Source organism: Leptodactylus fuscus, chromosome 5, assembly GCF_031893055.1.
Source record: "Leptodactylus fuscus isolate aLepFus1 chromosome 5, aLepFus1.hap2, whole genome shotgun sequence".
Taxonomy (NCBI): domain Eukaryota; kingdom Metazoa; phylum Chordata; class Amphibia; order Anura; family Leptodactylidae; genus Leptodactylus; species Leptodactylus fuscus.
In genome coordinates this window covers 37,233,906-37,250,384 of record NC_134269.1, presented here as the reverse complement: position 1 = coordinate 37,250,384, position 16,479 = coordinate 37,233,906, and the positions used below count along the sequence as shown (strand labels likewise).

General features: G+C 44.5%; 1 protein-coding gene across 2 annotated transcripts in view; it reads left to right on the top strand.

Annotated features, from left to right (window-relative positions):
• Window positions 1-2,631: 2,631 nt before the first annotated feature.
• Window positions 2,632-16,479, top strand: part of LOC142202674 (uncharacterized) — a 34,405-nt gene continuing 20,557 nt past the window's right edge. Inside the window, exons 1-2 of one of the 2 annotated variants that reach the window (XM_075272924.1) lie at window positions 2,632-2,711; window positions 12,194-13,263. In XM_075272924.1, coding sequence (XP_075129025.1) covers window positions 12,334-13,263 — 930 coding nt within the window. In that variant the 5' untranslated portion in view covers window positions 2,632-2,711; window positions 12,194-12,333. Of the gene's footprint in view, window positions 2,712-4,819; window positions 4,878-12,193; window positions 13,264-16,479 lie in introns of those variants that run through there. The other variant, XM_075272925.1, reaches the window with a different exon arrangement.

Genomic DNA, 16,479 nt, shown 5'->3' with positions numbered 1-16,479 from the left:
AAAGACACATTGGGGTAGATATTTTAAGACTGCCATTTCATACATTGGTGTTAATAAAGATGTCGGGCCGAGGTGCGCATTCCACAGAGTGTGTGGTGCACATTTGGTACAATATAGACCTGCAATGTCATCCCTCTACGCCACAAAATTGGAGCAAAGGGATCTTACTGTGAATAGGTGACTAGTCAACTATTGAGGAGACCATAAAATGAGTCAAAAAAATTTCTGCAGTGCCCCTTTAAAATAAGAAATCAAATAGATTCTCACTTCTGATACTTCTCATGGTGTTCTGACTACAATTTCGGGAGGTACCAGTGAGCTGATGCTAGACAGCGCCCCTCCTGCCCCCTCCCCCACTCCATTCATTTACATTTGCATTTAATTGCATAGGAAGTATTTCTGGCTAATGTCTCCCCCACCGTATCACCACTATGTGCAACTGGTATCTTGATGTTACTGTATATAGATTCAGTATATACACACATATATAATGCATTATTAAATATGCATAGTGTATTTAATGTGTATGCTGTTGCTACATGCCCTTGGATATATACAGCTTGTACTTCCAGCTTTACATCTATATGAGATCCAGGCACCAGCATGTTCCATTAAGACCGGAAGCGGCTGCAACCTGATCTTGCATGTGCTTGGGGTCTGAGACTGGGATTGTATGTGATTTTCTGGCCTGAATCCCACAATAATTACTCCCACAATTGTGCAGAGCCTGCCCTGTGCATGAACAAAGGAGCGACTGTATGGAGCTCAGCTCCGGCTGCTGTATGTAACCTCCTATGTATCCATAGTCTCCATGTATGAAGTCTATTCATGGCCGCCCATAAATGCCTTATTGTCAAGACTTATTTGACAACTGCTTTTCTTCCTTCCGTTACTATTTTTACCATTCTGGTGGATGTTTTGCAGTAATGGACATGATATTGATCGCTGACGGTCGTTTCCCTATCTATATTAGAGTTTCTGCAGCCGGTTCCTACAGCAGTGGATAAAGGTCCCCAACAAGGTGACAGCTCTGGACATGACACAGACTTTGGATGGACGTTTGCTAGAAGTAAGTCCACAATGTAGTATGACAGGGGGGCAGCAGCTGTGAAACTACAACTCCCAGCATGCTCTCATCACTTCTATTGGAGTTAGTAGAAAACAGAGCAAGTATGCATGCTGGGAGTTGTAGTTTTACAACAGCTGGAGTGCTGAAGGTGGCTTGGCCCTCGACTATGTACACTTTCCTGTATGCCAGAAAACTGGCGTAGAAGGAAGTAGTTGTGGCATAACTTTCCTGCACCCTGTTTGCCTCATTTAATGAAAGTTGGTTGAGCGGGTCAGAAACCAAGGCAGGAGTTGGCAATGAAGGCAGCTGGGGGGCATCTGTTTCCACCACTCCATTCTGAATGGGGGTAAAGCACGTTCCATCCCCAGGATCAGTGGTGGTGTTAGCGATCAGACCCCCTCCAATCAGCAATTTATTCTCTATCCTATGGTAGAGGATCAACAATTTTCATGGCTTAACCCCCTTATCGCACATCTGCCCCCTCTCCTGACATATCGCTGTGAATAGCTTGTACATCCCATGAAGTATAAATTCAGACACATTTTTTCTTATAACTCTATTTTGTTCCATTCCTCTGCTATTTCTCCTGAAAAATATATGAATATTTGACAACATGCATTTTGCAGTTTTAGGGTATGTCCCTGCGCAGCCTGGCCCTGTCCAATCACTGCTTCCAGTGTGTAGTGACACACCCCTTTGACAACAAGAATGGTAACACCCAGTGGTCAATTTATTTACAAATTTTTGGAGACCTCAGTTTGGGTGGCGTTCCCTCCGGTGCTGGAAGTGTAGGGCAGAGGTCAGCAACCTCTGGTTCTCCAGCTGCTGTGAAACTACAACTCCCAACATGCTCCATTCACTTCGATGGGAGTTCCAAGAACAGCGGAGCAGGTATGCATGCTGGGAGTTGTAGTTTTACAACAGCTGGAGTGCTGAAGGTTGCCTATCCCTGGTTTAGAGGGTCAGATGACCGCCACAACCCACCATTACCCGGTCAGATGTTGGCTACCACCATTACCCCATATGTGACTGTCCTCCACAGTCACCTGACCCTCTGCACTTCTGGCATCTGCAGTCCATGGATTGGCACATGCACCACCCAAAACAGAGGACCCCATGTAGGTGAGTATCTTTCCTCTTTATTATTTTATCCCGTCCTGGCCCCCCAATTTGATCTGATTTACGTTACCATTTAATCGGCGAAGTGCACCTTTAATTGAAATATATTGATGATTTTCTTTTTTTTTTTTCTATAATTTCGATAAACTCTATATTTTTATTGTTTAAACCATAAGGGTGCAGGAGGTCGCATAGGTTTGTAAATTAAAGCGGACTGGAATCTGCGCCCGTCCACCTTGAACTGCCTGCACAGGCCTCTTATTATCCTTTGAAATCCAATTGAAAGAAATGCCACTTCCCCTTTCACCCCGAACATTGTACTCAGCGAGGCCGCTGGCTTGCCAAGAACAGCAGGCTGTCTGCTCGCTTCCTGCCCACAAGACTGCTGGGAGCTGAGCTCGCTCCGTCCTTACAGCACCTGTATCTCAGCTGTTCAAGTCCGTCTCTGCTCCGGGGTTTACATCTCCTGGATGTCTCAAACATTCGGTGAAGACCAAGGAACAATAGGAAGGAGACTTCTGAGGTGAGGAGGGAGGAGACCGTACTTCTGTTTTATTGAAAGGTCAGGACTACAATATAAAGGATATGAAATCCAGAGACAAAGGTGTATCCGAGTCCTGACATTTATGGAGGGTGGTTAACGCTGCACTAAAGAGGGGCTTAGCGTGATGGGTGCACAATGCAGACGCAGGGACTGACAGGTCGGAAGTGGATCCACGCCATCCTCACAGTAATGGAAATAACTAAGTTTTGCTGCTGTAACACTCCTATAAAATACACTATCATACTCCTTTAATGCTGTGGGCTAGACATGTGCTATCAGATATCTGACCGCGACTGTCACGCGTCTCCAGTACAAGATGAGACTTGCATGGAGTTTGATTCATGTATTTATCCCCTTTCCCTTTAAATAGACTTAATGTAGGACGCTACAGCAAATGCCGGGGGAGAGAAAAGTTGTGGCATGCTGAAAACGGTACGGTCACCTCGAATTGTATGTACAGTATATAGCATTGGTATTAAGACCTATCTGGAACAGGAACGCTATTACTACAGCGCTATGCAGATTAAGAGGTTGCTTAATGGGTAATTACATAACCTAATCTTAGGATTGGAGAGTTTGCAGCCAAAGAATTGATGAGTAGTTGCCAGCTGACCCTGGAACTTTGTGTAGTTGATACTAATACCTTTAGACGGTGCTATAATATAACAGGAAAACATCTGCCACTCACTGCCATTGAAATGAATGGGAGAGTTGGGAGGTTGTTGTTTTTTTGATGCAGATTCCGCCTTAAAATCTGCCTGCAAAAAACCCCACATGTGAACTGACCCTAAGGGAGCCTGCACACTGAGTTTACGCTCGCTCATTCTCAACGTAAAACTCGTTCAGAGTGAGTGGCGTAAAAAAACAGCTCCCATTGACTTGAACGGGTGCCGGCATACGCGCGTATCACATTGAAAGCAATAGGTAAAAAAGCCTCCCATTGATTTCAATGTGATACGCGCGTATGCCTGCACCCATTCAAGTCAATGGCATCTGTTTTTTACGCCGCTCACTCTGAACAAGTTTTACGTTCAGAATGAGCGAGCGTAAACTCCGTGTGCAGGCTCCCTAAGACTCTGTATGTTTTCATTGTGTTCTTGCTAAGAAAAAACAGTCCCCTCCAGATATGGCCATTCATCTAACCGCCATGTATGTACAACTATATTTTCCCTGCACTGTTGGTGGGCCGCAGTTGACACCTCTTTTTGAGTTTTCATTTTTGAAAACCCCATCTGAATCATTGTAGCGGGTTACATTTTCTGTAGCCCTCTTTTACCAGAATGACTTTTGAGTGTGGAAAGCTTTTCTTCCTTTGCACAATCCAATACCGTCATCCATTATATAGACCTCTCACTGGTTTCATTGGGTAACATGTAATGCCTTATTCCTCCTGTGGGGGCAGTGCAGAGGATTTGAAAACTTACAGTTAGTTCATCACATATGACAGGTGATCGCTGGGGGTCCCTGAAATAAGCTGCCCTGTCATCTGCTTTGTAAGTGGGATTTTGCCCACATACCTGTAGTGGTGCCCCATTTCTTGTGAGACTGGAGGCCCAGGGTGACTTGAAGTCCTTTTGATGAACTCTTCTTTTCCTGGACCTATTTCCTCTTTAGCTATGGATTGGAAATACACGGTGGACATTAGGACGGGCAGTGAATCACTGAGGCTTTAGTAATACCCTGAATGTGGAAACATGCAGTCACGGATAGGACATACATAGATTTCCTGTACCTGGCATGCTCATGTGCTGAGCGGTGAGACACTTCCTCTAGAGGTGAGCTGATTTCCTGTCCGCTTGACGCCTGCTACATGGCTGACTGCTGACAGATAACATGTTCTACACAGTCATCAGATCCTCTTTACCTCGGGAGATATCGGATAGGACACGGGGTCTTCTGTCTCCTGTAAACAACACAAGAACATCTTTCAGTACAGAGCATATGTATCCATGAGACCTCAGGACATGACCTCTCTCTGCGCTCCCTGGCTCTGGTCAGTATGGTACTGGACATTATAGAGCCATAGGAGTCAGGACTGAGTCCTCAACACCGTGCGCCTTGCGCTAGCCTCTACCATAGAGATAGAGCCGATCCTCCGTAGTTTGCGAGAGATTCTGTCATCCCCCTGACTACTGAACTTCTTAGGTAAGCTGTATTTCTTCTATATCTTTACTTAACTTGCAGTAATATTTTTGCCAGCATTAGGACACAACTATACCATGGGCACAGACTTGTATAGTTCTGCATAGATGTAAAGAGGACATGTATATATTGTTATATTTCTATGTTGTGGCATTCCTCTGTTATTTCTCCTGGAAATTTGCTAAATTGACAACTGAGTGTTACCCTTCCCATTGTCAAAGGGGTGTGACCCTACACACTGGACACTGGGACACATCCCTTTTACAAAATGAGTGATAGCATCCAGTTAACAATTTGGACATTCATTTCCAGGAGGAGTAACAGAGCAATAGCACAACACAAATGTATAATATAAGATGCTCCAGAATTGATTTTTTTATTTTTTTTTTAAAAACACAAATAATTATTGTAATGTGGAGATTAGCGAGTATACTCGATCGAATACCTCCCCTGCATAGATTTTGGTTTAAAAAGAAGCGCCAGGGAAGGTGGGAGGGGAATCGAATATTTACCGCGTGGTATGCGACCGAGTACACCAACAACTATGCAAAGGTAGGTATTCAATCGAGTGCTACTATTCGATTGAGCACTACTCTAGAAATGTTTTGAGAGATGACCGGTCCCCTTTAATATGGACCTGTAGGCCGTCCATTCTCCTGCACTGTGACTGCTCCCTCTAGTGGAACCTTTAGCATGAAATGGAGAATTCCGCAAATGTGACCTTGCACACGGAAAGTGTCCTGAGAAATGCAGAATTGAGTGGCTATCTGTGAGAGTTGGGGAGGGTCTGGCCTGGTATACAGAAAATCACAGGTGGACTTGGGGAGTGATAGAAATCGGCTCTGAAAAATGGACAATTTTCTCCATACAGCACCTGCCTGCACCCACCAATCCCTCATAGGTTTCAGTTACGAGACAAAAACTGCCGCAAACAGGACATGTGAACAGCCCCATAGACTGTCATGGGATTATTAGTCACACTTTGCCCAAACCTAGGTAACCCTTAAATAACACACATGGACATAGGCATATAAATGGATAACTTTAGGCCCCAGCCTTCTTTATTAAAGAAACCGAGAAAAATTAACCTTATGCTCAGCAAACTTTACCCATAAACCATATAAATACAAGTGGATCTATCCCAATTCTGTCCATTCTTCCCCTGCCCAATGACATTACCGCTCCTAATATAGAGACTGTGACAATAAATGACCCATATATAATAATTGGGGGAGCGAATCCTTCCTTAGATGTGTAGAAAAGGACCGATTTGGGTTCTCCGCTGCCTATTCTTATACATACTATAGAAAGGTCAATGGACAATTCAATAACATCCAAGGTGAACCTTTTCCCCAGCAGTGACTCTAACCCTGGAGGTCACCCTCATTACCCGGTCAATGAATGTTGCTGTAATCTGCGCAGACCCTGGTGCGACTTCAGTTTTGGAGGAAAAATCACCTCAGACCATTACTGAGGTATTGACAGACATTTGTAATGTGCTTTTCTCACACAAGGGACTCGCACAAGTACAGGGAGTGTTGTGGGGTAGGGGAGTTAGCGGCTGCCATATAGGCACCTATCTCCAACACCCACAAGGGTCGGCTGTTTTATGGGTAGACAATTTATCAGTATATTTTTGTCATGCTGGAGGTAACCAGAGTACCCAGAGGAGACCCACACAAACACGGGGAGAACATAAAAACTCCGTGCGGATGTTACCCTAGCGCTAATCCGTTGAGCCACAGTGCCGCCTTAATGATCATGGGTAGAGATGAGCGAACACTGTTTGGATCAGCCGATCTGAACAGCACACTCCCATAGAAATGAATGGAAGCACCTGTGACGCTGACTTTGCCGGGCGCCGGCCGGTGTCACAGGTACTTCCATTCATTTCTATGGGAGCGTGCTGTTCAGATCGGCTGATCCAAACAGTGTTCGCTCATCTCTAATCATGGGGAATCTTGCCATACAAAATGTCAGGGTCCCTTCATTACACTACTTTTTTTTTTGCCATATGTGAATAGAGCCTTAGGGCTCGTTCACATGGGGCAAGAAGGGGCAGATTATGGCGCTTAATCCACGTCATAATCCACCCCCTCACAATGGAGGTCTATGTAGACCGCCAACTTCCTTTTTTCCGTGAGCGGTATGTTGCCACTCATGGAAAAAAGAAGCGAGCTGCCCTTTCTTCAGGCGGTCGCCGCAGCTGATTCAGCCTCGGCGTCCTCCTTGCAGCAAAACCCTCCGGATTAGGCCCATTCATTTGAGCCTACTCCAGAGAGGGACGGCTTCCCACAACACACTCAGGACCAAAAAAACGCCAATCCGATCCCCGTGTGAACAGGGCCTAAGTCGTCACACCTCTCTAAACTTACATCAGCTGTTCTAGCATCCTGCACGTACTGGAAACTAATAGTGGTCAGGGAGCGCGTGCATGTGATCTGGGTGTCGGACCTCAACAGATCACATACTGGTGACCTATCCTGAAAAATCAGTTTTAGGGTGCATTCACACTGAGTAAACGCTAGCTTATTTTGTAGAGTAAAATTACACTTGTAAATTTTGCTATCCCATTGACTTCAATGATATTTTTTTACAAGTGTAAAAATACGCCTGTAAAAAATACGCCTGTAAAAAATACGCCTGTAAAAATACGCCTGTAAAATGTCATTGAAGTCAATGGAATAGCAAAATTTACAAGTGTAATTTTACTCTACAAAATAAGCTAGCGTTTACTCAGTGTGAATGCACCCTAAGGGTGCATTCACACTGAGTAAACGCTAGCTTATTCTGAACGTAAAACACGTTCAGAATAAGCGGCGTCTAAAGCAGCTCCATTCATTTCTATGGGAGCGGGGATACGAGCGCTCCCCATAGAAATGAATGGGCTGCTTCTTTCACTCCGTGCAGTCCCATTGAAGTGAATGGGGAGTGCCGGCGTATACGGCAAGCTCTGCTCATGCCGGAGCGTACACGCCGGCACTCCCCATTCACTTCAATGGGACTGCACGGAGTGAAAGAAGCAGCCCATTCATTTCTATGGGGAGCGCTCGTATCCCCGCTCCCATAGAAATGAATGGAGCTGCTTTAGACGCCGCTTATTCTGAACATGTTTTACGTTCAGAATAAGCTAGCGTTTACTCAATGTGAATGCACCCTAAGGCCCACAAAACCTCTTTACGGTGTCAACTAAACAGTTATTCCCAGACACTCCTGATTCACATGCAAGCTTATCTCAGGAGAGCATGCTTGTCTTCTGAATGGAGAGAAGGGAGTGAAGCCACTGTCACCTTGGATTATGATCTGGCTAGGAATTGGTGAATTTCAATGGCTTTGTTCTCATGTGCACGGAGTCTTTACTCTCTTTAAATTTGCAGGAATCCAGTTTCTGTCGTTTCATATGAATCCTCCTGTCTGCTTGTACTACATCTCCTACCCTGGTGTACCAGTCGGTGTCAGAGCCTTGTAGTGACTGACAAGCAGCTGCTCTGTCTGGTGACATATTGGCTTCAGCTTCCTGTGTCTCACACCTGTACACTGTGGTCAGCCAGCGATGTGGGGATTTGCATCTGCATTGTAGAGATATATAAAATGAGCAAAGCTGAGGTTTTCCTGTTCATCTGGAAGGAATAGTCTGGGTGGGACAGCGTGGTGTTGTCAGGCCGGGTACATGTTACCGCCATTTACACCTTCCTCTGGCAGACAAAGTGACAGCCTCATTTCCACGTGTCGACATGATCTGATTTATACCTCATGACTAAGGACGTGACTTATTTGGATCCTTCTTGATGTTGCTGAGGTTTTTGGATAGACCTATCACTGTATTGTCCATACCCTGGTCAGTCCTTCATTGCGCCTATTTTAAGAAACTAGAAAAGTGAACAATTTGGCCTTCCAGAAAAAAATCTTCGTATGCAGAAATCGAATAGCATGTGTCCCACTTTATAATAACCCTAAATATTGGATCCTTCTATTCATGGCATAGCCAGTGAATGAGGCTGAGCTGCAATACTACACATGGCCTGTGGACAGATGTGGCACTGTTTTGGAAGAACGCAGCCATGTTTTTCTCATATATGAGACAATTCTACAGGAGCATAGCGTTCAATATAGATATCTTTCCTCCAATGGACTCTTTACAACTGGCTGCAAAGCTTGGGCTAGCTCGGTGACTATTTGCTGTTACTAGGCCCCTCCAGCACTAAATAAGTCTTCATAACTTGCACATTGCCTGTGCTTATAAATTAAGATGTCTGCCATAACAGGCCCAGGAACTCCCCCCAGACATTGCCCCAGGACTGGAGGCCTTAAATCAGGATACATACTGCGCCTCACATGGCAGTGATTTCCAGTTTAGCAAGTGCATCAGTGAGTCAGGAGGGAGCTGAAGGAACGTGTTACGGCAGAAGGAGATCTGTCATACGTGTATGATGATATCAGTCATGTACTTCGTAGACACGCACATACTGTCAGTGGCCATACCGTCTCTAAATGGAAAAGGAAAATCCTTACCCTCAAAAAATAAAAAATCCTTCAAGGAGTTGTTCACAACCCAGCAAAGTTGGATACTGACTACTCATGCACTGAACCCAGACCACTCGCTACTCAGCTGTTTCAGCTCCTGGAAGCCAAATACGAGGTAACTCTCTGCTACCATTCAAGTGAATGGGAACAAAGCTCCAGCTCCTGGCGCCACCGCTACAGTGTACGGACAGATATCATATGCAGTGTACAGAGCTTCATACACTGTAGTAGTAGCACCAGGAACCATCCAGCTGTACAAGTCGGGATTGCCTTTCACCACCCGAAACAGCTGATGGACATGGGGTCTGGAGCTTGATTTTGTCGCCTTGGCTGCATCTGAGCTGAATTTAAGTGCAATACCAAGCACAGCCTCTAGAAAGGAAAGGCGCTGTTTCTACAAGAGAGCTGCTGTGTTTGTCTAATCTCATACAACCTATGTTTTACAATATAGGCTTTATGATGTATATCTTAATACATAGCTACATACAGACACAACAGGAATTGGAGTTGGCAGGAATATCTTTCGGCGAAGGTAGTGTATGGCCAGCAATGGAAATATTTGATTTGTGAATATATATATATATATATATATATATATATATATATATATATATACTAGCCTCTGCTCACGACTTTGTCTGCGCGTTGTTGGCGTACATCAAAGTGCTTGTCACAATGGTGCGTTCTGTAAATGACCAAAAGAGGACATAATATCCATGGAGACCCTTCCCATTAGCTATTTCTCATCGTATCCAGCGGGGGCAGGTTTTTGGCCTTTTGTCTCGAGGACAGATTGAAATATAGCTCATGAATTGTTTGCACCATGTTAGCCCAGTAGTGCGGCATATGTAGGCCATTATAGACTCTATAGGTCAGGAATTGATGCTCTCAGCCCATAGATCTACAGCTCGCTGTCCATGCTATAATGTGGCTGTAAACGTCCTGTTATTTCTGTAGCTGAAGCATGCTGTAAGTACACCGCCATTCTGGAGACTTTCTTAGGGACTGTATTGTACCTGGTACCAGTCAGTGTTATATAACGCAGCTTGTACATTGAACTTGAAGGTTTCCTGTTACACATTTACGGAAACTTCCAGAGGTCACAGCAGAAGGCTGAAAATAAAGATCTTCATGTATATACTGTCACTTATCAGCAGATTGCTATTGCGGATGTGCGTCGTCTTGTTCAGCAGACCAATTCCACCAACTTTTCTCTGCGGAATCGGCAAGAATAAGTTATCTTTCTACTTTATTATCGGGAGGGGGGGGGGTGTAATAATCTGCACAGAGTCTTGTCTGAAGAATAGGAATGGAATTATAAGAACCCCATTCACATGCATCAATTGTCATTGGATCTGATGCAGATTTTTTTTATCTATTTCTCTTGTCTTTTCTCATACATCTGTATTTCTTGTCACTATGTTTTGAAATCTCTTTCTCTCATGTGGTTTTATCTCACACATGTCTCTTGTATCTTGATATTCCTCTGTCACACTCATTCCAGGCCTCAGTTGCGTTGTGTGCCCCTACAGGCCTCAGTTGCGTTGTGTGCCCCCTACAGGCCTCAGTTGCGTTGTGTGCCCCCTACAGGCCTCAGTTGAGTTGTGTGCCCCCCTACAGGCCTCAGTTGAGTTGTGTGCCCCCCTACAGGCCTTAGTTGCGATGTGTGCCCCCTACAGGCTTCAGTTGCGTTGTGTGCCCCCTACAGGCCTCAGTTGCGTTGTGTGCCCCCTATAGGCTTCAGTTGAGTTGTGTGCCCCCTACAGGCTTCAGTTGCAATGTGTGCCCCCCTACAGGCCTCAGTTGTGTTGTGTGCCCCCTACAGGCTTCAGTTGCGTTGTGTGCCCCCTACAGGCCTCAGTTGCAATGTGTGCCCCCTACAGGCTTCAGTTGCATTGTGTGCCCCCTACAGGCCTCAGTTGCAATGTGTGCCCCCTACAGGCCTCAGTTGCGATTTGTGCCACCTACAGGCCTCAGTTGAGTTGTGTGCCCCCTACAGGCCTCCGTTGCATACCCCCTAGGCCTCTACTCAATATCCCAGTCACCTGTTGTACCCCCTGGGCTTTTGTCACAACCTCCCCCAGACTTTTGTCACATGTCTCATCTCTTTCCCTCTCCCATGTGTCTTCACTACATTTTGCTCTCTCGCATTTCTTCATCACAACATTCTGCCATTACGATCCTAACTTAGTTATAGGTTCTTGTTGTTTCTAGTCATGGAGCTGCTCCTCACGTCGGCCATTTTTCCCTCCAGTCATCCAGCTTTCCATGACTCCTTTTTTCTCATTTTCTGACTTCGCTCTGGCACCAGCTGCACATAACAGAGTCCTTGTTTTTCCTTGTGATATATAATGGATTGGTTGTAACATTCTAGTGCCGGTTCCATTTCCCAATGAATGGATTCCTTATGGTGCATGAGAGCAGTATGGGGTGATTTTTAGCTATATTACAGTCACTTTTTCCTCTTAAGTTTCTGTATTTCCTCAATTCTCCGCTGCTAGTGTTACATTATACAAACCATTCAGAAGCTGCAGACATTTTTGCGAGAATGTTTCCTACATATATCGGAAAATAACTTAAGATGCCTGTAGTCATGTCTCCTATAAGGTCTTCTAGTCCTGTATTCAGTTGTCCCTCGGTTATCTACGACTATTGATCATAGACTCCGCTTTATCGATGTGCCTTTGTATATGACCGCTGTATATTCCAGCTACTGGAGATTTTCGGCGTTGTGCCGTTCCAGATTAACTATTAACTTTTTCCTTTCTGTTTGCTTTCCTTCCCGTGTCTTCCAGGGCAGATGTTAATGCAGAAGACTCTGAAGTGCCGGGGTTACACAACCTATACAGACTTGTGTTCTCCTAGTGCTGGACTCTAGGAATCCATATTTTGTTTGCCAAACTGGAAACCTCCAAGTACAAATGAACAGGGTGACATGGAAAAGCAGCAGCTTTCGGTGGATGATGACCTCTTACCTATATATTACGTTCGACCTGACATAGGAGCTGACACCTTGTCCTTGTCTAGGGTTGGTCAGGAACCCAAATATGGAGCCGAAGCCAATCCGTTCCCTTTGGTCAATCATGACATAAAGACTAATGAGAGGTCATTGCTGAGCAAACATGCCTACAAAGATCAAGAAGAGACCAAAGAGTTTGGTGACGTCCCAGGTACTAATGCTGAGAACTTTAGAGACCAAGCATATTCAGGACACCGCACGAAAGACCAACTTGATCCCCAGGTATCCAACATCTCTAAAACCACCAACATGAAGGCTCAAGTCAACTCGTTGCCCAAGAACAACTCTTCTGAGGATGTCTTTTTGGCTAGCTTACTCCAAGCACAGCTATGTATGATGGATCTCCAAGAGGAGATTGATAATTCGGAGAACTGTCCGCCCAGAAGCAGAGCGCTGGAATCTAGACCTCACATTGAGGTTGATGGTTTACTGGATGAGGAGCTTCCCACGGTGGAAGAAGACCAAGAAAGTGATGATTCTTCCTACTCAGAAGAGGACATAGAAGACGAGAGCCTATTTTGTGTTAATCCGTTGTTTAGGAACTCGACTAATTCATATTCAGTGACTCATAGCACACAGCAGTGTATTCCTGCAGGCAAGTGTGAAAATACACTTAGCACATGTGACAGGACAGAAGCTCATGGGAGCCAGCTGCTGCTGGCACACAACGTCTGGGATATTAAAATATCAGGTACGAGAACAGATGCATGGCATCAGATAACACGGGAAGAGTCCCTGGAGGAGCTCCAGATTTACGAGGACGAGTGGGAGGAGAAGAGGGTGTTGTCTGCCAACACAAGGACCAAGAAATGGCATGTTCCTGACAGTCCACACAGTGCTCAGAAGGTAGGTGACTTCTACTGAATGAGGCAGAGCATCCTAGCGTCATGTCACCAATGCCTGTAACACTATGGTAGCCTATAGAAAATAGAGAGAAGACTTTAACCCTTTATGTACATACGCTGCATCTACAGTGTATAGATAGGCAGTATGTTAGTTTTGGTGGTGGCTGGGGATCATGTTTGTTCGCAGCCTTGTCCCACCAATTGTCTTATCGCTGGGGCACCACCGAGAGGACTCGCTCTGATCACTACAAGGGGAACTTGAGTCCTTATTTCTCCCCACTGTATGACTCTTGGGAGGAGGCGGTAAAATGGAGTGGTGGATGACCATGCGGCATGTTTCTTGAGGCTGATGGTAACAGCTGAGCGTTGTACTCTGCGGCCTATATCAGTCCCTTAGACTTTATATATATACAGTCCTATGAAAAAGTTTGGGCACCCCTATTAATCTTAATCATTTTTAGTTCTAAATATTTTGGTGTTTATAACAGCCATTTCAGTTTGATATATCTAATAACTGATGGACACAGTAATATTTCAGGATTGAAATGAGGTTTATTGTACTAACAGAAAATGTGCAATACGCATTAAACCAAAATTTGACCGGTGCAAAAGTATGGGCACCTCAACAGAAAAGTGACACTAATATTTAATAGATCCTCCTTTTGCAAAGATAACAGCCTCTAGTCGCTTCCTGTAGCTTTTAATCAGTTCCTGGATCCTGGATGAAGGTATTTTGGACCATTCCTCTTTACAAAACAATTCAAGTTCAGTTAAGTTTGATGGTGGCCGAGCATGGACAGCCCGCTTCAAATCATCCCACAGATGTTCAATGATATTCAGGTCTGGGGACTGGGATGGCCATTCCAGAACATTGTAATTGTTCCTCTGCATGAATGCCTGAGTCGATTTGGAGCGGTGTTTTGGATCATTGTCTTGCTGAAATATCCATCCACGGCGTAACTTCAACTTCGTCACTGATTCTTGAACATTATTCTCAAGAATCTGCTGATACTGAGTGGAATCCATGCGACCCTCAACTTTAACAAGATTCCTGGTGCCGGCATTGGCCACACAGCCCCAAAGCATGATGGAACCTCCACCAAATTTTACAGTGGGTAGCAAGTGTTTTTCTTGGAATGCTGTTTTGTTTTGGATGCCATGCACAACACCTTTTTGTATGACCAAACAACTCAATCTTTGTTTCATCAGTCCACAGGACCTTCTTCCAAAATGAAGCTGGCTTGTCCATATGTGCTTTTGCATACCTCAGGCGACTCAGTTTGTGGCGTGCTTGCAGAAACGGCTTCTTTCTCATCACTCTCCCATACAGCTTCTCCTTGTGCAAAGTGCGCTGTATTGTTACCGATGCACAGTGACACCATCTGCAGCAAGATGATGCTGCAGCTCTTTGGAGGTGGTCTGTGGATTGTCCTGGACTGTTCTCACCATTCTTCTTCTCTGCCTTTCTGATATTTTTCTTGGCCTGCCACTTCTGGGCTTAACAAGAACTGTCCCTGTGGTCTTCCATTTCCTTACTATGTTCCTCACAGTGGAAACTGACAGGTTAAATCTCTGAGACAACTTTTTGTATCCTTCCCCTGAACAACTATGTTGAATAATCTTTGTTTTCAGATCATTTGAGAGCGGGCTGTCCCTGCTCGGCGACCATCAAACTTAACTGAACTTGAATTGTTTTGTAAAGCGGAATGGCCCAAAATACCTTCATCCAGGATCCAGGAACTGATTAAATGCTACAGGAAGCGACTAGAGGCTGTTATCTTTGCAAAAGGAGGATCTATTAAATATTAATGTCACTTTTCTGTTGAGGTGCCCATACTTTTGCACCGGTCAAATTTTGGTTTAATGCATATTGCACATTTTCTGTTAGTACAATAAACCTCACTTCAATCCTGAAATATTACTGTGTCCATCAGTTATTAGATATATCAAACTGAAATGGTTGTTGCAAACACCAAAATATTTAGAACTAAAAATGATTAAGATTAATAGGGGTGCCCAAACTTTTTCATAGGACTGTGTGTGTGTGTATATATATATATATATATATATATATATATATATATATATATTGAGGTAAGGAGCACTCTTGACCATTCAGGCTTCTCCTGAGGCAGAACTCGCTGTCCCGATATGTCTGTTACTGACTGCATTTGTACATGACCAAATTTTTAGTTTTGCGTATGGAACTGAACTGCAATGCCAAGTACAGCCACAATACAACCTGCAGCGCTGTGCTTGATATGCAGTTAAGAGGCCAAAGCGCTCATCCCGCAACCTCTTTAAATAGTTGTTTGTGGGGGTGCTCGGTGTTTGACCCCCACAATCTCATATTGATAATTTATGGGGACTAGAACAAACAAAAGCAGTGATAGTCACCAACCCTTGATCTTCTATTCCAGTGTTGGGTGTGCCTTTCCATTCCATGTCAGCAGGTGACCGCTGTGGCCAATCACGGGCTTCGGCTGTCACATGTCGGGTATCGGGGATGCATTAGCAGTGATGTCTCTGATACCCAACATGTGATTGTCCCCCGTGATCACATGAGCCGCTTCACTTCTGGCCAACCCAGTGCCAGCAGAGAACAGAAATTTTGGGAGTAGTTGATCATCCCTATTTTTTATTTTAGCCTGTACCATTGGGTTTTTAAGTTTTTCTAGAAGTCTCGTTTTCATGATGCAGTTTTTTTCACTTCTGTAGTTTGAAAGCTATTTTTTTTTTTTTTTTTTTGCTAATATTGCCCTTTTTTGTACACATTCTTTTGCACAATAGAATCCATTTTTTTACATATAATGTTTTTGTATCACTGCATATTTCTTTTTCTGTTGACGGACATGCGCGAGGGCTTGTTTTTTGCAAGACAAGCTATAATTCCCATTGGTTCCATTTTGAGATATATAGAATTTTAAGGGATGAACATAAATAGTAATTTTGCCATGGTTGTTAGTTTTTTGCATAACCATGATGTTCACTAGGACTGTGGAGTCAGAGTTGGTACAAAGCCGTTTGTTCCGGCTCACGGAAAAAGGAAGTGACATGCTCATTCTTTAGGTGGATTCGCCTCGTGACACTCTCAACTAGGCCCAATCATTTAGGCCTAATCTGGATCGGAGTGCACGACTGGATGCTGGTCTACTTTGGACCAGAACCTGAGGCGGCCTCTGCATCAAATTCCGGTCCAAAATACCCTGTGTGAACT